The sequence below is a fragment of the Lissotriton helveticus genome, chromosome 3_2 (genome assembly GCF_964261635.1).
Source record: "Lissotriton helveticus chromosome 3_2, aLisHel1.1, whole genome shotgun sequence".
In the NCBI taxonomy this organism is placed as follows: Eukaryota; Metazoa; Chordata; class Amphibia; order Caudata; family Salamandridae; genus Lissotriton; species Lissotriton helveticus.
This window is the reverse complement of record NC_136062.1, coordinates 499,678,085-499,704,023: the sequence shown is the minus strand read 5'-3', so window position 1 is coordinate 499,704,023 and position 25,939 is coordinate 499,678,085. Positions and strand designations below refer to the sequence as shown.

The 25,939-nt window shown below is 47.5% G+C and overlaps 1 protein-coding gene across 1 annotated transcript in view; it reads right to left on the bottom strand.

The window, feature by feature from the left end:
- The window catches only part of LOC144826180 (uncharacterized), a 215,762-nt gene extending 191,427 nt beyond the window's left edge, over positions 1 to 24,335 (bottom strand). The window contains exon 1 of the mRNA XM_078684574.1: positions 24,207 to 24,335. Coding sequence (XP_078540700.1) covers positions 24,207 to 24,251 — 45 coding nt within the window. The 5' untranslated portion in view covers positions 24,252 to 24,335. The remainder of the gene's footprint in view (positions 1 to 24,206) is intronic.
- Positions 24,336 to 25,939: the final 1,604 nt, after the last annotated feature.

Sequence of the window (25,939 nt, the reverse complement as noted above, 5' to 3'; positions counted from 1 at the left end):
CAGTGGAATGCTGCTCCACCAGTGGAATGCCGCTCCACCAGTGGAATGCCGCTCCACCAGTGAATGCTGCTCCACCAGTGAATGCTGCTCCACCACTGAATGCTGCTCCACCAGTGGAATGCTGCTCCACCAGTGGATGCTGCTCCACCAGTGAATGCTGCTCCACCAGTGGAATGCTGCTCCACCAGTGGAATGCTGCTCCACCAGGCTCATTCATTCACCCTTCTGATCCTACATTAGAATGGCCTCCTGCACTCCTCCACCACTCTAGACAATTCATCCTTCTGAACTCACCCTGGGTTGTCCTACGTCCTGCTCCTACACCAGTCTTGTTCATCCATCCATCTTTCTGATCTCACCTTAGAATCTCCTGGGAAGCTTAAACCAACAATTCTTATCCTCGGAAAGCAAGAGGTTTGCTTTAATGTAGGCCTGGGCGTGATTTTAATTACTCCAGAGTAACTGGAGTCATTCAGTTATCCCTCTACACAGGGAATATCGGATCGCAAGACGCACTGAAACAACCTGAGAGTGTGAACACTCATGTTTGCCAAAAGACCATTTCAGCCATTGTTTCAAACATGAGATGAAATACCTTAACGCGAGTGGTCGCCAGTCAGCATTTCAAGTAGATTTTTTACTCGAGTAGCCGAAAAATCAACTTGAAATATATTTTCAAGTTGAGATTTTTAAATGAATGGACCCTTTGGGTATTTTATCATAGCAAAATTCACTTTAAAAAAAAAAACAGGAAGGAACTTCTAGTGAGACTAGGAGGTTACTGTACATACAGTAGCAACTTCCTCTTCACCGCCTGAAGCCTCCTCGCAGTGCTTTGTCCAGCCCTTTGATTTGGATTTTGGAGGGAAAATATCAATCTCTCTCTTTATCTGCAATCCCTGTTGTATCCGCACCGTAGTTATCTCAATTACTATCTTATGTAACACTTTGGAAAACATTTGTTGTTTACGTGAGGGTATGCACCAGTATCCTTTGTTCCTTTTTTAGGTTTCATTTTGTATCTTTGTTGGTAGGTGGTCTGGAGTTTGAGCTGAAGTGGGGGGCCAAGTGTGATTAACTTTTTTTGGGGGTGGGGGATGTGGGTGCGGGTTTGTTTTTGGGTGGCCATTTTGACTTCCATGTCTCCGTTTTTAGTGGCCATGTGGTGCATGAGCTGTGCCCCAATCCATTCATTCTACTGTAAAAATTCATTTCCTAGGAACATTAATTAGAAGACGTTTATCATATTCCCCCCCGATATATTCATTTGTGCTTCTGGCTGATTGTAGCACAGTGTTTTTATTTATTTTTGTGATTTTTTTCGTCTGTCTCCCATAGAGTCTCAATGAGCTCTTGTAGGGCACCAGCAAATATTTGATGTATCGTGTTTGATTTTTGCCAGGGTGTGTGTTTAGCGATGCTGTAGGCTGCCATCTTCTCTTTGTTCTCCATGCCTCATTCTTCGCTGGCCATGTGGCAACCACCACCTTATGCAGTTGGTTATTGTGCGTGTCTTTGGTGGCCATTTTGTCTTTGTTTTCCATGCCTCCTTCTTCAGTGGCCATGTGGTGGATGAGATAGCTTCCACCATTTTGTGTAGCCAGTGCGTCTTCAAGCCCTTTATTCTACTTTTAGAAGCCATTAATAGAAGAGGACCATGACATTTTTGTGGCTAATTGCAGTATTATCGTTGTTTCTATTCAATTTTTCTTAAACTTCCTTGCCTCCTACAGACTTCCTATAGGCCCTGGTGGGGTACTAGCAATTATTTGATGGATTTCTTTTTGTCTGCCTTACCCTGCCTCCCATATATTCCCATGGGGTCTAAGGACTGTTGGGGCACCAGCAAATATTTCATGTATTTTTTTCCCTACACCCTCTGTTCCTACAGGGTTCCCGCCTCCCACGATGGCTCTTGGGGGACACAAACTAACCTTTTCTGTGTAACGTTATCATGTGAAAAAACATTGTATGCATGTTTTTGGGCACACTATTGTTAAGCTTTTAGGGTAATGATTTCCTTGTGTTACATTGGCTAAATTCTTCTGATTGCCCACTTTTCACAGATTGGATTTTTTGTTGCTTTGATTGCAGGTGGAGCAGAAGACATCCTGCATAGTACTGAAGTACCTGAATGAATCAGCTAACAGTGACACCAGAGCCCTTCACTGTAAGTGCTTCTAGTGCTAAGAAGATGACCCCCAAAGAAGGAAGCCCCTGTCAAGAAAGTAGCCAGTGGGGAGGAGAGGACGCAGGTCGCCACCACTGGCATCAAGCCATCATCCCTTTTCAGAAAAAGTGACTTACCTGCAGCCGCTTCCTCTGTGTATAAAGAGGCTGAGATTCCTGCCTCAACAGCACAACCAAAACCTGAGGCCACGTCTCTCAGCGCTGCAGTCATGGACAGCAGTGAATCTGAAATGGAATCAACTCAGCCCAAAACCTTATTTTTACAGTAAAGTATATAAAAAGGAGCTGCAGTAACAGATCTTCCGGACGTAGGAAGGTGGAGGTTGTAGCTGAGCAAGATATTGTTAAGAAGACGGCTCTTCCTCCCCCGCCAGCTTCACCATCACCAGCAAGGAGAAGAAAGAGTACTCACCCATCTTCTCCAAAGCCCCTCTTCCGATGATCTGGCCAAGAAATGGACCCTGGTGAGTCCGAGAGGCAAGTGAAAAGGAAGATTCCCGAGAGCCTTACAAGCGAAGAAGATGGCCATGAAAATTAGGACAGTGATCATCAGCATGGGGAGTGGCACAGAGGAGGTACAGATCACCTCTATTCAACCTGCTCAGAGGTATGCGGTTCAAACACCACCGCCGGATCCCATATTTGCAAGTCTCCAGAGACCTGCTGCCACCACCGCCCCTACCACAGTCGCAGCACACCCTACAGAAAGGCAGGCAAAAACACCACAAGCTAGCTTCAATTCCAGATCCTCAGACGTTGGCACAATAAGAAAGCTCTTCTCTTCAGTTTGGCACTTCGTCAAGCTTTGCCCACAAGAGGATAACACTGCAAGATGCTCCGTTTGCCACAAGAAAGTTAATTGTGGCACTACAGTACTGGAGACCAAATGTCTCTTTTGAAAAAATAATACACACTCAAAAGCATAGCTGCTGGTGGTGAGCGAGAACCAGCAGCTAAAATGACAGAAGGCGGTGGTCAAGAGGAGGAAAAAGAGGATGCCAGCACCATCTTGGAAAGCAACCCCGTAAGCCTCACCCAGGGTATACAGACCTCACCATCAGCAACCTCTGCATGACACAAGAGGATACAGCAACTCCCACCCCAATGTGCTGAGGCTCTACCTGCTGCTGGTACCCGTAGGTCGCTTTTGGCAGTAGTAGCACAAGACAAACCGCCAACTATTCAGGCTACGTTTACTAAGGAGTCACTGGACCATAGGAACATGGAGTGGGCTTACTAGAATCTGTAGGGGCTCTATGCCCAAAAAGGAAGGTTCCCAGCCAGAGTGGTTTTGCTATAGCGGCTGTGCCAAAGCTGCATCATGAAGCGCTATAATTGGCTGGTACCTTTATAAAGCAGAGCGATGCTCAGTCCATCCATCTCACAATGGGCATGAGGACCAGTTGTCAAGCAAGAGATGAATTGTGCATCACGACATACTGGGTCTCTTTCCAGGAAGTTAGGCTGAAGCTAGCTGCTGGTCTCATTGCAAATTATGCTTTTCGGGGCATTCGGCAGCACGCAACAGTTGCGATGTTCACCGTCTTCGAAGAGGTAAATACCAAGGTCTAAGAATGGCTTAAACCCAAAGGTCCCACAATTGGATTTGTTGCCACCAACAATGGCAGTAAAATAGTTAAAGCCATAGCTGATGGTGGATATTTCAGAGTCCTTTGTTTGGCGTATTGCATCAGTCTAGTTGTGCCGGACTTTCTAAAAAATAGAAGAGGTAGCCTGCAACATACTGGTCCTCTGCTGAAGAATATGCACTTATTTCTGTCATTCTTCAAAGCCCAGAAGCAGTAGAGGATCCTTCCGAGTGCTTATAGACTACCTGTAAAAGCCCTCGAACAGGAGGTGCCAGCACGTTCGAACTCACCGTACTACATGCTGCAACGCCTGTTTTAGTCACACAAATCTAGCAACGAATATGTCATTCAGAGGAGCGGGCGCATCTACCAAACCCATGACAATGTTGTTCTACTCCCTTTCGAGATTAAGACACAGGAAGTCAGCAAGGAAGACAATACCATGAGCCAAGCAATCCCATTGTTTTATCAGCCACAGGATCAGCTGAAAAGGGTGGAACAAACGTTCACAAGTGTCGAAAAAGAAGCATGATCTTTGGTGGTTTGTTCAATTATGTACTTGAACACTAATCAAAGGCTGCAAAAAGAGATTGCATCCTCCATCCTACATCTGTGCCACCATACTGGATCCACCTTACAAAAAATCACTAGCCACTTGAATCATTTTACTGAAAGGGATGCCTTAGTTTATAAGACTTGAATCGTCAGCAAAGGGACTGATCCAGAAGAAGAATAGCAGCAAATTGGAGGCTGGGGCAGAATTTCTAAAGTGCAGCCTTCAACCTCAAGTGTTGGTGGCTCAGTCTCTGCAGCAACAGCCAGCACCATTGCCAGTTACTCCATAATCCACAGCAACAACCGATTCTAGCACACGGCCAACTTCTGAAATGGGATGGTTTAAATCAACAGGACTTAAGGGAAGTGCAGAGGTGTAGACCCAGCAAGTGGCATCACCAATGACAATTCAAAAGAGGGGCCATTACTAACTGGACGACCCAACACAGGTGTACCTGGATAAAGATTCCATTGATCTATTGGTATGGCAAGAGGGCACAGTGGCCAGAACTCAGCAGGCTTCTAATAAGATATCTTGCATGTCCAGTAGCCAGTGTTTCTTCACAGCGTACTTTCAGTACAGCTGGCGCAGTTATCACAGTCTGAAGGACCAGTCTCTTGCCTCAAAACATGAAGAGACCGGTGATGATTAAAATGAACAAATACTTCATCCCAAGGGATTATATTCCTCCTGAAACAACAGAGGATGATGTGGGCAATTGGCCTGTCATCTGAAGTTTGGTCAGTGATTATTCTCCTGAATACTTCCCTGAGTGAGGTTGGATTATACTTTCTAGACTAATACAACAGAAGTTACATAGAGGAGGACTACAAAACAATTGTTAAGGAGGGATCAGCCAGGTACATGAAACTAGTTTGTTGTGGGTGTTAATATGAGATTGGTTCATCTCCATTCTTAGTGACTGGCACACCACTGCACCAGCCTCTGCCCCTTTGCTCCTCAGGCAACATCATACCTGAACTCGACTCTCTAATGTTGACATTTTATTTTTTAACTCCAGCAGGCCATCTTGTGTCAGAAGAGGGCTCCATAATGCTCTGGCTGTTTGGTTCATACCTGCACCCAAACAGACAAAGCTAGAAGAATGCCGATGTACCATCCACCAGTATACATTATACTTTTTCTATTCTTAACTACCTATAATTATGTGTGCGTGGATCCTCCCTATTTTGCATTTTTCACGTCATAGGTAACAAACTTATTAGCTAACTTGGGAGTCTGGGAGCTGAAGGACTGTTTGTTTTTGGTAACCGAACAGCCATCTTCCTTCCCCAACAGATGTGATGGGCTCATCGACTTGATGAATGGTGTGTGTGTCTGTCTCTCATCCTTCCCTAACTCCCTCTACCCATCCATTCATAAAACCCCTAACCCTCTCCCTCCAGGTTCTGGGGTCAGTTGAGTTGTTTGTTAATTTCCACCATTAACAGATCTCACTCTTGGTGGGGGATGTGGTTAAAGTGACGTCAACTGTAACAGGAGCTGGCTAGAACCAAAACTGACATTTGCCCACACCACCCCTCTGACCCAGTCATGAAAAGGACATCTTAGTGATGTATGGCCAAGTATTGCATAGGTAGTGTGCACTTTCCCACAATATACCCCCATGTATTACGATTCTTCTGAAGTATCCTTCAACTGAGTCCTACTGGCTTCTTGTGAGAACTGAGGGTTTATTATGCTTACTTTAGCAAGTAACTTAACACTGTGTTGCTAATTGTTGTTTTATAATGGTAGCCCCAATCTTGGGTGTTCTACTCATTCTGTTTTCTCTCAGTCTAGTTGGGGCTGTGATTCACTAATTCATCTCACCAGGTTAATTTGCCATGTCCTGTTGCATTCGCTGTGATGTTGTGCCTGTTAGCGCTGATAGTTTACCACCACAAACATTAAGAAGGCTGTTTGCAAGGCCCTGCATTAAGGTCTAGTCTGATTAAAGGAGAGGCAGCAGACATCGCTTTATCTGTTCAGATAAATAAAGAAGCTCCCTGGGAAGAGGGATTGGTTTTTATGTATATTGAAGGACCTCATTAGCGGTCATTAGTTACAAAGGGTAGGGCAAGGGCAGTACGTAGTATATAAATATTATTGACACTGGGAGGGCGATTGCTGCTCAGTCTCATCAAACAAGGATGGGAAGGTTGTGCATGGTCAAGTCACTCATATTCTGTTTTACAACACTGTTTGTAGGTTTTTTTTTAACTGGATGAGGTTAAGTAGAGTAGTTAACAAATGGAAAACGTTATCAGTTAGGGAAATAAAAACTTGAAAAGGGAATGTGATGGACACAGCGGGACAACCGCTCGCAATGGGACAGGTGCGGCAAAGGACGGCCTCTGTGTTAGTAGAGCTTCCTTTTCAACTGTGTATGATGCCATTCTTCTAACAGTAACGCAAAGACAGATTAGCATGATGATAAACAAACATAAAAACTCACTGATTTAATTGGACAGAAAATGCATAAAAGGCCCACCCTTTCCTCCCAAAACAGGCCCAGCCCCTCACCCAAACCCAACATACCTCAAAAAATACCTTGTCCACAACTGTCCTTCCCACCCTCATCTCCCACAATAAGTCTCACCACCTCATTAAAAATAGGCCACCACAATTTCCAACAGGTGCAAAAGTTTCTGTTGGAAGTGCTTAATCTCCGCCAGGTCCTGCACAATTCTCTGAATGACAGCAGAGTCTACAGTGGTGGTAGTAGTGGTGGTTGGCAAGTAGTTCGGTGGCTGGGGACCTCGGCTGCCTGCGGTGGGGCGATATTGCTGGTGTCCTTCTGGCTGGTGGCCTGAGGCAGCAGAGGCGGCCTCCTTCTCCTCCCCATCGAGCACCAATAGCCAGCGGTACTCCGTTGCAATTGCCTCCATTTTCATGAGGTGCAGTCGAGCCGCTGTGTCCCACCGGGAGTGGGCTTCCTGGCAGGGCCTCAGGCAGGAGTAGCTATATGATCCAAAGAAAAAAACATGAATTGCAGCACTCAACCCATTGTACAGAAGCATAACACAGCTGCTCCCCTAGCGCCATTGGAATTTTTCTGATGTGATTTTTAGTCAGAGAGCAAATTCTTTCCACGCAAAGTTCCCACAATGCAGTTGCAATGCGCGACATGAATGAATCCGTGATCACCCCCATAATCAAAAATAGATATTTTTTTCTTAAAAGGATGAAAACGATTTCACGTGGTGAGGGTGACACCTGCAAGATGCTTACTGTGTGTTAATTAAAGAACGAGCTGCCAAATATAAATATATCGGGCCGTTGAAGAATATGAGGCATTTAATTATTACTGCACAGCGTGCTTGACTAGAACGTGCAGCAGTGATGGAGACATCCTGGAGGAGCAGCATGCTTTATGCTCATGGTGAGTCGTCATGATTTCCAATGGCCCGCTCCGACTCTTCCTCCTCCGTTCCGAGCCCCACTCTGAATATTACTCTAGACTGAGTTCTAATCCACCCTACACCCTCCACCAAAATAACGCTCACAAATACTTTTTCCAATGACTATGGGGCAAGTAAGGGACAGTGCAGGGTACGGTTAGGTAAGCTACACAGCAGGACTAGGGCTAGGTTTCGCTGTAGACTGGATTGGTGTCAAATACTAACTAATGGGCTTAGTTACATGGTTAATGGGAGATAGAAGAAGGAATAGTAACTAAGCCTTGAAAGTAGTCACTTAGGTAAAAGCTGTGGGCGAAATGTGGCACATGCTGGGAAGGGATTGTAACTTATGGGCTGAGTGGGAGAGGAAGAATGGGGTGAGTGCGCACTGACCTACCACACCTTTTCTTTTAACAACTGAATGGTGCAGAGGATGAGCTAGAGACATAAGCTGTTGGTTAATTTATAAAAGGACTGCAAAAAAGGCCTGGAAAAAGGGAGGACTGCCTTAACAAATGCAGCAGATTTTACTGAGAGAGGAAAGTGACTTACCACTTGTCCCAGCAGCCACTCCTTCCCACTCCACTGGGTGGTGGTCCCTGCCCTCCTGCGTAGGAGCGTGGAGTACTTCGGGTCTTAGACAAAAACATAACACAAATATTAGACCATTGCTATAACCATCACATTTTCCAGCAATTACGAAAGCAATACATCACTAATTTGGGTTATCCATTCGTAACTACTGTCACTCTGAGAGGTTTAATGGACCTAGTAACTAAGTAGTCCACAATTCAATGCTTTATATTTTTTTCATAATGGAGGGACAGAGCTCCGAAAGGATCAGAAAAGCAAACAATGAAGGGGCGGAAGGGAATGGAAAGGACGCCTAGTGGTATCCTGCCATGTTGCGCTGCCATGACATTATGGATCTTTGTATGACATGACACCCTCTTGGGGTGTTACCCGTCTCTTTACTATCAATAACGCCTTCTGTCAAGTTACATGGTGTGAATTTTTAGGCCTGTGTCCTCTATACGAAACCAACAATCTTCTGTGAGCACAAGACATGTAAAAAAGGAGCAAGAGAAGGGTGACTAAAAAGGCTGGGGAAGAAAGCTACAAACATGAAGAAAGTAGGGGAATATAAAAGAAAAAACCCACAATGTTGCAAGTTTGCGTGGTTAAAGCGGACGCTAAAGTAGAATAGATGGGGAAATTATAGAAAATACAGAAAACGCTGATGCAAACTAGAAAATAATCAACACGACTTACCAGCACCACCGGAAGAATGTCAGAGGTGGCGACTGCTTCTGTCCTATGGGGCAGGTGGGGTCGGTGGTGATCAACTGTTGTGAAGCGAAAAAAAATAAAGAGGAGACCGAATAGTACTTATTAGTAGGTACTCTTTAAATAAAAGAAAGAGCATTGTAGAGGTAAACAAATATAATGCCTGACTAAGCACTCTTAATTTCAAATAAAAAAGTACATTGCTTCTCCCTGTTGCTTAACACATAACTGTGTGTTGAATTATTTTGACACTCTGAAAGCTATGGCAAAGTCAGTCTCCTTTCATGCACTGCAACACACAGAGACGGATCACAGATATGTACAAGAGGGCTGAGATAAGGTTTCTGTCACTGTAACATTTAGTTGGGGAAAAAAGCTGCAGACAGGAGGAAGCCATCTGCGGAAACTCGAAATATAAAAAAACCAGAAGGAAATATGCGGGGATAACACATTTGAAACTTAAAGAAGAGCACGGGAAGACGGGAAGATGAAAAATACAGAATTCCAAAATACACGCTATGTGAGAACAATAAAAAGTCATAAATAAAAAATGGACATTACTCACCAGCATCAGCAGTAAGGCCGTCTGTGTCTGGGGCATTTTCCCCAGCATCAGCGTCTGCTTGGTTCCCGGCCGTGCTGGTCCTACTGGCATCTTCCCCTTCTTACCCGGTTTGGCTCTTTTTGGTTCTTCTGAAACGAAGAAAGATAACGAGGACAATGATCAGTAGTAGTGTCTGAATAACCACTCCGATTACTCCCTTCAAACGACTCTGTAAAATCAGTTCTCTTTGCTACACATTGTTTGCTCCTACAATGATAGTCGGTCACAGAATGTCTATACTTATGGCCAGTCTTCCTTCGTGTGCACCTCATGGAGATGGAACATGTATTAGCAACGTAAAGTCACAGAGGATGCCAACAGTAAAACCCCCGATACCAGACTGTCCCAGTGAGTAACATCCCTAAATCAGAATAAGCACCTACCTGGCTCACCGTGGACCACATACTCAGGTTGTAGGATTCACACGATGTCCGCTCGACATCCCTCCTAACCCTTCAGTCCAACATCCTCCCGTCAGTCTGGCTGTGGGTCATGCCTCACCACATGTGGACCACATGTGCAGTACACACCCAAATGTGTTCAGAGAAACAATGCTCACTGCTCTGAAATAAAGTGGATGCAGCCACGTTCTGATACAAAAAGTGCATTTCCACTGCGAACGTGGTACCACCACCCATAAATGAATGTGTTTTTTGCACCTGAGGGAACACCTGTCTGCATTCTTTGCTGAAAAGGAGTGTATATATATATTAGCTGGACATTTCACTCATACAAAACCATTGAAATTCACCCGTTATAGTTAGTTGGACTCACTATAACTCGCGCGCCCGCGATGCACTGCTGATGACGTCACATATTACATCACTCGTGACATCACTGGTGACATCTCAAATGACATCACTGATGACATCATCCAGTGAATGTGTGTCTTTCTGAAAAATAAATATTTTTTATATATGTATATCTAAAGGTCGATGGAAGAATAAATGGGTAAATAAGTGTTTACATGGATGTTTTTTTGTAAAAATGATTGCATAACTGACTTATTAAGTGTATCTTAGTGAATATATGCATTAGCGAGTAATGTTTAAATATTTAAATATATGTATCTGTGTCTCACTTTGTCTATAAGTGGCTGCATGGGTTGGTGAGTAGCTACATGAGTGTGTATATGGGTTATTAGTTGTTTTTTTGAGTATCGGTATGAGTGTCTGTATGGTTTGGTGGGGGGTATTACTTAGCGTATAGATGCATGAATGAGTGACTCACTGATTGTATGTGTTTTGAAGACAGCATGTGTGCAGGACTGTATGGGTGGATGAGTGTGTGTATGGGTGCGTTAGTGAGTGAATGACTGTCTCAATAGTGTCTTTATGAGTAAGTACATGTTTTAAACTAGTATATGTGAGTATTCATGTATATAAGTGAGAATATGTGAGAGTGAGAGATTAGAAGAGTTCCTGTATAAATAAGTATGAGTTTCTACAAGTGATTCCTTAAGAGAGTAAGTATGTGTAGGTTTCTGTAGAAGTAAGTGTAGTGGTGTGTGTATAGCTGTATATGCAAATAAATGGATGTTTGACACTTTATTTGCATGTGTGAATATGTGTGTGAGTAACTCTATGGATGACTGTCGGTGTGTAACAGGATGCATAGGTGTATGAGTACATATGATGAGTGAGTACATGTATGAGTGACTATATAGAACTGTTGATGAATGAGTGGATGTGTATGTAGATTTTTAAATTACTGAATAGGTTGTTGTAACTGGTATAGGTATCTCCATTGTTTTGAAATTTTTAGTTTCTATTTTTGAATGTGTGTATCAAAGGTTATATTACGCTGAGAGGAGGTCTGCCACTCTTTCACAAGGATGATGTCATCAGTGATGTAATTTGAGATGTCATCAGTGATGTCACTGACCATGTCATGATTGACGTAATATGTGACGTCATCAGCAGTGCATTGCGGGCGCGCGAGTTATAGTTAGCTGAACTAACTATAACGGGGGAATTTCAATGGTTTTGTATGAGTGAAATGCCCAGCTAACTATAACCTGTATGAAACCTATGGTTTTTTCAGTGAATTTCTAAGGTTTTTTAAATGCTAATTCCTAACTATAACGTGGCTGAAACCTATGGTTTTTTCAGTGAATTTTAAAGGTTTTGTATATGATAATTTTTAAATGTATTGGTATATTTTTTTATACTGATTCACATTATTTAAAATTATTTATTTTTAGATATTTTATTTTTTAAATTACATTATATATTTTTTTAATACATTGAAAAATAAATGTTTTAAAAAATATTGAAAGTGTAATATTTTTTTTTTATATATTTTTTTAATGTAGATATATTTTATATAGCAGGCAATGATCTCCAATGGAAGGAAATTCAAGTTACTGTAACTACGATTAGAATTACTTTTCATAATCAGTAGTGGGCTAAAAGATGCAGCACTGAGGTCTCTCCTGATAACAGGTGAGTAAATTGGAATTCGTAGTTTGGCTGATTTTAGAGGAATCTTTTAAAGTTCCAAAACTTCACACTTCAAAGAAATTCCAAGTGAAACTAGTCAATGTTAGCCTATGGCGAAAATTCAAGTTACTGGTAAGTACGCTTAGATTTACTTTTCAGGGACCGTACTGGGCTCAAAGATGCAGCACCGACGTCTCTTGTGATAGCAGGTGAGTAAATCAAAATTCGTAGATCGGCTGATTTTACAGGAATATTTTGCTCAATAGTGAAGGAAGGGGCAGGGGCCTGAGGTAACACGTGTGCAAACACACCCTGTGGTGCGTTTTAGGTTGGGGAATTAATTCCTCTTCAATCCTGAGGTCCCCTGTGAGCCAACTAGCCCACCAGGAACCTCCAGTATGCACCAGGGAGCTGCATTGCACATAGGTGTTCAGAGGGCACGCCCCCTTTTTACAACACTCTGCAACGCAGCTCCTTGGTGCTTACTGGAGATACCTGTTTGACTAGTTGGCCCCTAGGGGACCTCTGGAGTGAAGAAGAATGAATTCCCCAGCTTAAAACGTGCCACAGAGCGTGTTTGTACACATATCACCTCTAACTCGCCCCCTACCTTCACCACTGTGCAAACACGTCCCGTACCGCGTTCTAAGTTGAGGGATTAAGTCCTCTTGTATACTGGGGGTCCATGTAGGCCAACTAGCCCACCAGAAACCTCCAGTATGCGCCAGGGGGCTGCGTTGCAGAGTTATAAAAAGGGGCGTGGACTCATTACACCTCTCTGCAACGCAGCCCCCTGGCACGTTTACAGAGGGGGAACTAATTCCCCTTGCATACTGGGGGTCCCTGGGGGGCAACTAGCCCACCAGGAACCTCCAGTATGCGCCAGGGGGCTGCGTGGCAGAGAGGTGTAATGAGGCCACGCCCCTTTTTACACCTCTCTGCAACGCAGCCCCCTGGCGTTATTTCAGAGGGGGGACTAATTCCCCTTGCATACTGGGGGTTCCTGGGGGCCAACAAGCCCACCAGCAACCTCCAGTATGCGCCAGGGGGCTGCGTTGCAGAGAGGTGTAAAAAGGGGCGTGGCCTCATTACATCTCTCTGCAATGCAGGCCCCTGGCCCATACTGGAGGCTCCTGCTGGGCTAGTTAGCCCCCAGGGACCACCAGTATGCGAGGGGAATTAGTTCCCCCTCTGCAAACGCGCCAGGGGCACGTTTGCAGAGAGGTGCAGGGAGGGGGCGTGGCCTCCTCCCGATCCCGTTTTTAAAAAAATACTTTTAAGAAGGGGGGCTGTGTAGCCCCCTTCTTTTTCTTTTTTTTTGGGCCCTGGGGACCCCATCCCCCAGGGCCTGCCCCCAATTCTTTTTTTTTAATTTTTTAACGGGAAGGGGGCCGCATGGCTCCCCTCCCATGGTCAATTCCAGCCCGGGGGACCCCATCCCCAGGGGCTTGGCCAACTTATCTTTGATATTTTTTTGTGGAGGGGGCTGCATAGCCCCCCTCTTAAGGCCCCGGGGAACCCATCCCCCGGGGCTGTCCTTTTTATTTATTTATTTACATATTTTTTGGGGGAGGGGGCCATGTGGCCCCCCTCCCGGGCCACTTCTGTCCCCAGGGACCCCATTCCCCGGGGCCCGGCCCTCCTCGTTGGGGGCCGTGGGGGGGTCCCCAAGCCACCCCACGGTCCCTGCCGGCTCCCCGCATCCTGAGCCGGCATTGCTTTACTGCATGGGGAGCAGCTAACATGCTGCTCCCATGCAGAAAAGCAAAAGTCTTTGGTTTTTGGGAGAGAGAGCAGGTTTCCTGCTTTCTCTTCCAAAAACCAAAGAGGTTTGCTATGGTAGGGCGGGAGACGCGAGGCTCCTCCCTTACCAAACCAAACAGCAGTGTCCCGGGGGTGGGCACCCTGGGACACTGCAGGAGCCGGCCCTGGGGGGTGGCGGTCCCCAGGGCCATCAAGGGCTCCAAGAGGGGGGCCGCGCGGATCCCACTCCCAACAATTGTAAAGCCCCAGGGGTAGTGGTCCCCGGGGCTGGGGGGTCCATCACGGACCCCCGAATTTTAAATAACAGTGCCCCGGGGAGGTGGCAGTCCCGGGGGCGTTTGGGGGGGCTTGAGCCCCGCCACACAGGTGTTTTTTTTAATTCAAAGCCCCGAGGGGTGGCGGTCCCCGGGCGCCTTAGAGGCCCCCCATCATTGATATCAAAGCCCCGGGGGGTGGCGGTCCCCGGGGCTGCGGGGGGCCGTTAGCCCCCCCGCATACTTGGTAAAAAAGCCCTGGGGTGGGGGTCCCCGCTATTATAATTACTTTGCCCCGGGGAGTGGCGGTCCCCGGGGCAGTGTGGGAGGGGATTGGGCCCCCCCACACATTTTTGCATTATGCCCCCTGGAATGGGTCCCCCCCGGGGGCTAATTTGAAAAAAGCAGACCGGGTTATTTTTTTTCCTGCTGGGTATGCGTACCTACGCCTACCCTGTGATTTAGAAGCCTAGGGGGGTCACTGTGTTTCTACTCTGCCCTCTTTTTGCGTTCTGCACGTTTGTTTTTCTGCTTTCTTGTATGGCTGCCAACACTTCCTGGTTTGGTGTGTTGACAGCCAATTAGCTTTCAGCCCGTGCTCGGGAAGGTACGCGTACTGTAAGCGTACGGTAAGCTCCTCAAGATATACTTATGATTTTACTTTTGATTTTCTCTGGAACTACTGAACGGATTTACGCCATTTAACAAAAAGCATGATCGGCGAACCAAACTCTACCTTTTTGCCAAATTTGGTGTAATTCTGTTCAGCCATTCGGGCTGTAGCCCCGGCTGAAGGTCCTATGAAACATTGCATGGGGAAAACACGTTTTGGGACCTCCCTTTTTTCTCGGCCCCCGCTTGACGGATCAACCCGAAACTTTCAGGGAAGGAGCGGAGCAGGCCATCTTCTGGGAGAATTCCACGAAGATTTGTCCACCGGCGCCAAAGTTATTCCAAATAGAATGTTCCGGATTTCCTATGGAAACTAGGTTCTAACTATAACTACCTACTGGCGACTGCCAGTAGGTAATATATATATATATATATACACATACATACATACATACATACATACATACATATCGCAATATACATACCTTCCCCACAATTGAGTGCCGGGATCCTATACGATTTCCCGCCCAGACCACGACTTCGTTCTGAGATAACTCCAATGTTCTGGAGCATCTTGTGGTTGCAACTAGGAATATATTCTAGCCTTGAAGAAGTCCTGTTGGACGAAACACGTGTCGTCTGTCTGTATAATACTGTTGGATGAAACATGTGTTGGATGTCTGTATAATTCACCTGTCAACATCACGACGTGTATGGAATAATGAATGGAGACACTTCATTCAATCCACAAAGGACTATTTGAAATTTGTTCTAGCAAGGAATTGTTTTTGAATAACAAGTGTGTGCTTCGGTGCCATTTTTGAAACTGTGTTACCAGAATGCAATGCAATTAAGAGCTCCAGGATTTTGCCTGGGATACTCATTCCCCTTAGAATTCGCCATAATATAGAGTGATCAACTCAGTCAAAAGTTGTTTGGAGATCGATAAAGACCAGATAATTTAAGCAAAAATATATTTAGAGCAGATTAAGTTCAATCTAAAGACCTGGTCTATGGTGCTCTGACCCCTCCTGAAGCCTGCTTGATACGGTGAAATCAGATCCGTTTCCTCCAACCACGGACTTAAATAAGATAGAAGCAGTTTTCTCGATTTTTTTTGCGCACACCACCAAGCAACGAAATCAGCTGGTAGTTAGACACAGGGTCTCCTGGGCCTTTTTTGTGAATGGGCACGATTATTGATTTTCCCCATGATGGAGGGATTTCTCCTAAAGAACAGATTTTATTGAAAGTGCAAGTTAGAACTGAAGAGCAAAATGTTAGCTGATTTCAGAAAACATCTGAGGGAATTTTACCCATGCCAGCTGCCTTATGAGTTTAGGGCCTCTATCAGGGTCTTTTTCCTTATGGATGTTCCAGTATTTTTTAAATATCTTTTTGATTTGTAGACTTTATTATATGTCAATATCAGTCTTGATATCATTGTCTTTCAATTTTCAATTAGGTTTTATTTCTTAGTAATAAGAGTATCAACTCAATGTATGAGTTCACAGCTTTCATATCCTCTTTGGATATATTTTTGTTAGCATCCTCTCTTACGGAATCTTTGTCATATTTCTTTACAATTTTTTTCTGTGTTATCCTGTGTTGAGCAATTTCTTTTTAGTCACAAAAATTCACCACATGGAATGTTGTTGAGTAACGTCTGGGATGAAAACTAGAGACACCCGGTGTAGAACTGGTACGTGTTTCTTTCTGATATAGCTTGGTCTCTAGTTCACCATTATCAATATAGATGCTGACATCAAGATATCAATTTGTTCTTTATCAATATGAAGGTCGTGTGATACAGGGAGTTGTCCGCAGGGCCTGCCCAAACTTCCCACAGGCATCCAAACCCACACGGCGCACACCCTTTGACCATGCACAGCAGGGCGTTGGCGACAGGACCAGGTCCTCTGGCCAACCCACATGGAAACAGCCAACCCGCCCGCCCCCACAGGCAACCGTCACAGTGTGCCTCAATACAATAAAACATGGGAGGTGGCACATTTCCCCCCCTCCCAAAAGACTTCTTGTTCCCCGGGGCTAAAATCTAAGGCGAGGGAGGTGTACATCCACCTTACCAAGCCTTTGGTCCCGGAAACCCCATCCCTGAGGGCAAAATATAATAAACAAGCACTGGCATAGCCAATAGGTCACGCCTTTGGGATCTTATAAGTGTTTAGCCATGCAACAGTTGATGTGGTTTCACAATATGATCCTTTATTGCCATCAAGGGTTTCTGATTGCATTCTAAACCTGAAGGGATATTATACATTACCTGGTATGTTGTGTTTTTTTTTTATACAACAGTTTATTTTGGGGCAGTGATTTTCAGGAAGGTGTTTTTCTTCCAAACAGGAATTAAAATTAGAACAGAAAGTGAAATATTGGACTATACCGTTTGGTTATCTGTCAAAAAATGACGAGAAAAATGCTTCGTTTTGTAGTTAAGAGTGCAAAAATCTAAGAAAAACATATCGTTGTTAAAATGGCAATTTTTGTATAAGAACGGGGGGAATTGTTGAAGCAAAAATGCAGCTACTAAACTACACGGATTAGAATTCAAATAAACCGTGTTGTCAATTGGTGTGCAAATACATCTCTGCAGGGTAAAGGGCTGAGAGCCTACCCCCCTTCCCCACCCTCTCAGGATTTCACACGTGGCGCCTGCCTTTGACAGCTGTATTAAGTGGTCATTTAAGCCGCTGGGCCATGATCCCAGATCATTTGCATAAGGGGCTTTACGAAGCGCACCTTGGTGAGGTAATGTGGAATGCAGCAGTGTTATTGGTGTTTGAGGAGAGCACAAAGAGATGGAAATATGTCAAGTAGGTATTGATGAATACAAAGAGTTTCTTTTTGTTGTTTTTTTGTGGAAGAATGCAGCATTTCAGTCCTTGTGGGTTTTGGCAAAGTGGGGTCCTTCTTCTGTGGGTCATTGCTGCAGGCAAGGTAGGACTGGCATTTGGACTGGCCCGACCAATCCGCGTGTGCGCAGTTTATTTTTAGCAGTCTGTGGGTGTGTTTTTTGTGCCTGGTGGGCCTGTTTTATTGTTACTTACTGCCTGTCCGTTTATCTCTGCAGTAAGAGAGTGGTTGTATGCGTGTTTAAACAAAATTTGCACTGGCCAGGGAAACACACAAAAACTCACTAGTGAATGCAGTGGGATTCTGTGCACTTTTTAAAGATCAATCTGCATATTTAAATTAATTAAACACATCATGGACGGGGTCTGTCTTCTATGACGTCCGTATCCTTTCTCCCCTCCCCCCTCCATGCAGCTCTTGGGTGGGCAAAACTGCACTCTGAGTCAAGTGTTTAAACATTTGAGGCATTCCGGTTATTTATGGCTGTTCTGACAACACCAAATAAGTAAGCTCCTCTCTCTCACACCTCGAAAAGTTCTCCTCCAGCAGTGCCCGCCCTCTGAAGTGCCTGTCGGTTTGTCCACATCGGTGGTGAGGCCTCTGCAAGCACAAGAGGTGAATATTGTTCCGAAGCTGCGGAGCACCCCCCACCCCCTGTGATGGGCTCCCGAACCCCTCGGCCGCCCCCGGGGAGAGTGCCAAGCCTCTGTACCGAGGACAGAACCCGGTCACTTTCAGCCTGAATGGACCGTAATGTGGGCCTGGGTGGGGGAGGGGCAACCACACTCGTGGAATGCTGAGATGATGAGTATTGGCACACATTTGTTTACACTTTTGGTATCCCCTACCCCCAGACCGCAGCTTTACATTTCCAATGAGGCCTTTGCTGTGGCTGTGCAGTAACAGATCCTCGTGAAGCAACTACAATGGCAGAGCCGAGCACATAACACACCCGGGCCGAGCACATAACACACCCGGGCCGAGCACATAACACACCCGGGCCGAGCACATAACACACCCGGGCCGAGCACATAACACACCGGGGTGGGTACATACACAGGGCCCGCGCCAGCGCCAGCGAGCACACACCCTTGGAGAAGAATTGCTTTTTAATTCCTTACATTGCGAATGTTTGAAAAGAGTGATGCCGACACCCACAGGGAGCAAAAAACAACAAGTGATGGACTGAATGTGGATCAATGTCACACACTCCCCCAGTCAAAAGATCTGGGCCCAAATCCATCGTTTTTTTGCACTCCACACCACCCTGGGTCAGATAATGGCTTTATGCAAATCAGCTCTGACCCTGTTGCCCCATGGGAACAGTCCAGTTCGAACTACAACAGCCATATCTTTCCCAGACCGGAATCAAGCATCCGAGGACACCCACAGGGAGGTCATCTTGCTGCCTTCCCTAGGGCTCAGCTGCCACAGGTCGCGCTGGGATGAGGAATAATTTCCATGAGATCCTTCTCTTTTGTCGCCAAGCTTTGGTATGCGCTGATGGCTCCGGTCTCCTGTGCCCCTAGTGAGAAGAGACCAGGTATGTCTGTGTTACCTCCGCTTTGAACTCGCACGTGTTTCTGGCGCAGGTTTTTGGCCTGCACAGCTCGTTCCGTCTCTCATCGACTCCGGAGACAGGGAAGTAAATCTGCAAAGCGGAGCTTTGGCGTCCATCAAGGATGGAGGCGACAGGAGACCCCGTCCACTGGTGGCAAACCGGAGGAGGAAGAATTGGGGCATGGATATGATGTTTAATCGTAAGCTCAGTGTCCCGGCTACTATGTAGGTGGATTTTCACTGGTGATCCTCAGCACTTCATATAGACAATTGCAAACGAAGAGCACCATCCACAGTACCTAACTCAAGAAGTAAATCATGGCTGTCGCAAGGAAACAATTCATTATTGGATGCGATGTGCTTTTAGCGCTCGCACCGACGTGGACTTTTCTGTTTTTCTGCCGTCCCACTTGGACGGCCTCAGCCTGCTTTCCTTCTGGCGTAAAAGGTTTATTATCTTCTTTATGGGGCCATCTGTTTGGCCCCAAAAAGATAACAAACCTTTTGCGCCAGCAGGAAGTCAGGGCAGTCCGTCCAAGTGGGACGGCAGAAATAGAGAAAACTGTACATCACCAAGTGCTCTTTCCCAATGGCTGGCCACCGTTTAGCATAAACGGTGACGCCGGCCAATGGGAAAGAGGGGCGGGGCTTAAAGCCTGCTAGTGTTAGCTTCTGAAAACACTAAATCACGCGAGCGAGACTGCGCATGTGCGCAGGTCGGCTTCGACCTAAAAAGGGGAGGGATGCTGGGCAGCCCCCTCCTCAAGCCTTATCAGGCTTAAGGGACCCCATTCCCCGGGGTCAAAGCCAATTAATAAGAGGAGGGTGCATACAGACCACCTCCTTGAGCATTTTTGAGCCCAGAGACCAACATTCTCAGGGCAAAGTAATTAACAAAGGGCGGGGGTAAGCAGCCCCCTCTCCCTGAACCTGATTAGGCCCCATGGACCCAATCCCCCAGGGCTATGCCATATTAATATGGGGAGGGGGGGCACATGGCACCCCTCCCTGAGTCTTATCAGGCACCTAGAACCCCATTTCCAGGTGCCTAGCCGATTCAAAAGAGGAGGGGTAGGCAACCCACTCTCCAAGACCATTTGGCCCCAGGGCACCCATGTCATGGAGCTTGCCTTTTTTTTTTTTTTTTAAAAAGGGTAACGGGCCATACGCTTACTTTGGCACCGGGGACAGCATTATTTGAAGGTGGGTGCCCCGGTGCTCATCTGGGGCACCCATCAAACACACTGGCTCACGTGGGAAGCCCCAGAGCGCCCACGACCCTAGCTGGCTCCCCACATTGTGTGGGAGCCGGCATTGCTCCCATCTGGAGGGAGCAGCTATTTATACTGCTCTGTCCAGGCAGGAGCAATAAGTTGTTCTGTTTCCCTGGCCGCAACAGTGCAGGCAGGGAAACATATCTCAATTCTGCTCCCAAAAGCTAGTGCCAGCTGGCTTTGTGTTTGCTCCTGTTTGGCAGGAAATGTAATAATGCTCCCACCAGACACGAGCAAACACGTTCCCCTGCCCGCTGTAGAGCGTCACAGGAAGTCCGCCGGTCCAAGAGGGTGGGGCCCTAGGGGTTATTAAAGGCTCAGGGAAGGGTGCTGCGTGGCCCACCTCCCTTTAAAGATACGTTACGGCCCTGGGGGATGGGGTCCCCTGGGCATTTTTAAGGCTCAGAGAGTGGGACTACACAGTCACCCTCCCTTAAAAATATGTTGGGTGCCAGGGTATAGGGTCCCCAAGGCTGAAAACATCTTGGGGAGTGGGGCCGCACGCCCCCTGTCCTTAAATATACCATGCCCTAGGGGATGGGATCTTTGGGTCCAAAATAATTTTTTTAAATTGACTAATTTTGCCACAATCCCGTTGGAGCCACCCAGGATTGGGGCATAAAAATAAAATGGAGGCCGATATTTTATTATCTATGGAAAGGAGGGGGCCCTACTGAAGCCCCCCTCCTTCCCATAGATAATAAAATAGCGGCCTCCATTTTATTTTTTTGCCCCAATCCTGGGTGGCTCCAATGGGATTGTGGCAAAATTTGTCAATTTTTTAAAATTATTTTGGACCTGGTTTGGGGGGGGACAGGAGCAGCTAAGGGGGCATGGTATCGTACCTTGCTCCCTTATATTATTTGTTTCATGTTTAAGACAGAGGACAAAGTTCCCGAGTCCGTTAATGGCTGCCAGCAACATTTGTCCTAAGTCGCTGGCAGCCAATTAGAGGGCTCGCTCTCACTGGAGTCTGACTTCCACAGGAGCAAGATGGCCCAAGGGAAAAAAAACTCCCTGGGCCCATCGGAACATTCTATTTTTAAACTGGCACTCTCACAAAACTCTCACAGACCCAACCCTCAGGCTATACAAATATTAATGTAAGCCTTAATTTCTCAAAAACTACTGAACAGAATTACACCAAATCACAAATAAAACAATCTGCAGACCAAAATCTAGCTTTGGAGTAATGCCATCCAAACAGTTTTTGCAGTAATGCTTCTTAAAGAAGTCTATGGAAAATGCATGGGCATTTTGCATTTTGATACCCACCTCCCTCTTTGTCACACACAAACTAGGACACGCATTGCAATGCAATAGGTCTCACATTTGTGAAAGTTAGAACTATTGTCTTTGTAAATTATAATGTTTTGTACTTGTGTTTTTTGTTTGCAGTCACAGGATTATTTGGCATTTTTTGCATAGATTTTGTACTTGATAAAATGTGACACAATAAGTTGAGCATGATGTAATTTGTGGACTGTATTAGAAGAGTGCTGGCCTGGGCGCTGTTAAGGATGCAAAGTTGTCAGTGAGCGACTCAACCTGCATTTTTACAAGCATTATGCAATGGATGGCAAACAAAACCACGAGCAGTGTTTAGTAAAATAATACTTTTTTTGTTCTAGTAAAGCGAGCAGCTAACCAGGTGGTGAAGCATGGTTTAGAATGCGCAGTAGAGTGACTACAACTAATATATGAAACAACATGATTCCCTAAGATTGGTGTGCCACGTACGTTAGCTGTGGAAGGCTTAGATCTTAGTCCAATGAGACAATTATGTTAGTTCGATGTCTGGAAATATGCGTTATGTTCAGCCCCCTTCATTTCCAAGCGGGAGGGGAGTGGGTGTGAGCAGGTATGTCATCTGTCTTTACTCCTTTGCTGAAGTGTGGCATGCCGCGCTGCTTTAACCGCATGCGTGCGGGCGGAATTACGCTCGTACGCTGAGATTTTTAAAAGCGCACTTTACGTGGCGAGCTGGGCTCGTCATCAGCGTGCGAGGAGGCTACCTCATGACGAGCCCAGCTCGTCATCAGTGTGGAAGGGGTTAAAGACGCAGTGCTCTCTTTGGATGGATATAAAAGAAGCAGACACCATTGCTGAAGCGAGGCTTGCCGCGCTGCTTTAAAAAACCAGGAATAAATGTAGAGTTTGGCGAGCCGCGCAGAAGAGAAGAAAAGCACGGGCCCACCATTATTAAAGATGAAGCACTTAAATAAAACATACACAGATATAGTTTACACGTCGTGCGAGAGGTGAACTACTGTAACACCTACTACAAGGAAGTATTTGATTATAACAATTTCCCAGCTTCCTCCTCATGTGATTAACAGGGGGAGGGCGTAGGGAGGAGGAGGAGGCAGCTGCAGCCCATGTGAGGGAGTGAAGAGCAGCTGTTCAGAATACAAACCAGCTGCGAGGAGTGAGAGGTGTTGTTCTGGGAATGGCATGGGAGATTGAGTGAACTCGGAGCAGCAGTGAGGACAGAGAGAAGGGCAAAGAAGGGCACTTAAGGAAAACATATGGCCCATGGTGATAGGATTCATGTAGCAGGGGCAGTCTCCAAGGCGGAACAAACGGAGGGACTACTAAGTGTATTTACCAATGAAAAGCCAGCATTTCTAAAGCAAAGTAAGGGAAACCAATGAAAAAGATTTCTATGATACAAATATGTCTCTTGGAGACAGTGCATGCGCTGCCCAGGTGAGACCTAAATAAATAACCCTTTTTAGAATATTTCATGGGATTCATCAAACGGCGCCAAAGGTATCAGTAACACACAAAAAATATTTCCTATGGAAACGCTGACCTAACTAGAACTACCCAGGGGCAACGGTCACTCGGGAATCGACACACTCACGCACACATATACACACATGCACGCACACACATATATATATATATATATCTAATAACTCTATTTTTGGGACATGCAGGAGGGGGACTGGAGCAGCAGCTCGAGGGTGCTGGGCTGGTTATGGCACCTACTGCTGAGTCCCCTCAACGTGCCGGGAATGGAGGGTGCAGGCTTGATGCCGCCATGCTCCCTCACCATGCACCTGCAACATCTCATGCTATCTCACTGCGCTCCCTCACCATGCTCCCTCACCGTGCTCACCCAGAGGCTCCCTCACTGCACACCCTCATGCTCCCTCATGATGCTCCCTCAGCATGCACCCCCCTCATGTTCTCTCCTCATGCTCCCTCACCAAGCACCTTCACCATGCACCCTCATGATGCTCTAATGCTCCCTCATGTTCTCTCATGCTTCCTCCCCATGCTCCCCCCTCATGCTATCTCACTGCGCTCCCTCACCATGCTCACCCAGGAGGCTCCTTCACTGCACACCCTCATGTTCCCTCGTGCTCCCTGTTCATCCCTCCTCATGCTCCCTCACCATAATACCTCCTCATGCTGCCTCATGATGCTCCCTCACCATGGACCCTTATTATGCTCCCACCTCATGCTTCCTCACAAAGCACCTTCACCATGCTCCCTCCTCATACTTCCCCCTCATGCTCCCCCCCTCATGCTCCCCCCTCCTCATGCTCCCCCCTCCTCATGCTCCCCCCTCCTCATGCTCCCCCCTCCTCATGCCCCCCCCTCCTCATGCCCCCCCCTCATGCTCCCCCCTCATGCTCCCCCCCTCATGCTCCCCCCTCCTCATGCTCCCCCCTCCTCATGCTCCCCCCTCCTCATGCCCCCTCCTCATGCCCCCTCCTCATGCTCCCCCCCTCATGCTCCCCCCTCCTCATGCACGGTGCACACAGGGCCCGGGGGCTCTCTCTCACCATCTTCCCCTCCGGCCGGGGCTCCCTCCCTCCAGCTTCCATCATGTTAGTAAGGGGGGGGGGGTCTGGCCCCGCCTAGGAGGGCCCCCCCTCGCACCTGACGCCGCAGCGAGAAAGCGAAAAACAAGAGGTCTGACGGGAGCCGACTGAGCATGCGCAGAACCGTGACACTCCCCACACATGCGCATGCGCAGTGAACGGATACTTAGAAGTGCGCATGCGCAGTGAACGGATACTTAGAAGTGCGCATGCGCAGTGAACGAATACTTAGAAGTGCGCATGCTCAGACGCAAGGAGGTGTGTACGCAAAAACAGAACCACTCGTGTGCGCATGCTCCTGTACAGATACTACATCTGCGCGTGCTCGGAAGCAGCACACGAGACTGCTTGAAATGAAAGCACCTGAGTGCGCATGCTCCGGGAGCAGGGCCTGTGTCTGCGCACGCTCCAAAGAAGCATACTATCCTAGCGCGCGTGCGCGGCGCGGGCTCACGCACGTGACGCCAGTCACAGGCACGCACGCGCCGCGTGGGCAGGAGACGTTCGCGCCGTCCATGGGGGCTGGATTGATTTCTGTCAGCAGACCCCACACCCCTGCCCCTGCCCCTGCCCCTGCCCCTGCCCCCGACCCCGACCCCGACCCTGCCCCTGCCCCTGCCCCTGCCCCTGCCCCTGCCCCTGCCCCCGCCCCCGACCCCGCCCCTGCCCCCGACCCCGCCCCTGCCCCCGCCCCCGACCCTGCCCCCGCCCCCGACCCCGCCCCTGCCCCCGCCCCCGACCCTGCCCCCGCCCCCGACCCCGCCCCTGCCCCCGACCCCGCCCCTGCCCCCGCCCCCGACCCTGCCCCCGCCCCCGACCCCGCCCCTGCCCCCCGACCCTGCCCCTGCCCCTGCCCCCGCCCCTGCCCCTGCCCCCGCCCCTGCCCCCGCCCCCGACCCTGCCCCTGCCCCTGCCCCCGCCCCTGACCCTGCTTGAATAGAGAGAGGTCCATGAGGGAGATGAATCCCCTGAGTTGTGTTTCAGTGTCTCCCACCTTCCTGTTTTTTAATGTTGCCATGTTTGTTATTTTTGCTTTTTTTACAGTGGAAAGCTGCCAGGGGCGTTGGAGCGCTGCACACGAGCATACATGCCAACATTTCAGGAGAGCAAAGTGGGAGATAAAAAAAAAAAATCGGGAGAATGGGGCCTTGAATCGAATTACTGGCATGTGTGGGCTTTAGAAGTGGCTGCTGCAGGATTGGACATTTGAAACGCAAATGCACGTTTTTTTCTCACCTTTCAGAAGCAAGGTGCGCAATGGCAGGCAGAGAGAGGGTGATGCAAGTGTTGTGCACTGGCCTGGAAGGTTGTTGGCAGTGCATGCCCCGCCCCATCCCCTGTGTGGCAGCCCGTGCTGAAACAGCTTCCCTGGCACACACACAGGCGCGCCCCCACCCCAGTACTTCACAGGTCTTTAAAAGACCACTCCCTTGTTAATGAGTCTTTGTTGGTTTTTCACCCCTTCTAGAGCCCCTGCATCACCACTCTGACCATCACTGGAAGAATTAACACCTTACACAATACCAAGCCCTGTCAGCTGAAACCCCCGAAGAATCGGGTTTTTGCTTGCAGGAATCGGGAGGCATGAGACTAGCCTTGAAATCGGTAGTCGCACGCCTGAATCAGGAGGGTTGGCATGTCTGCATGAGCACCGGTCCCTCTACCCTCGGTCACACTCACGTTTAGCCCCTTCC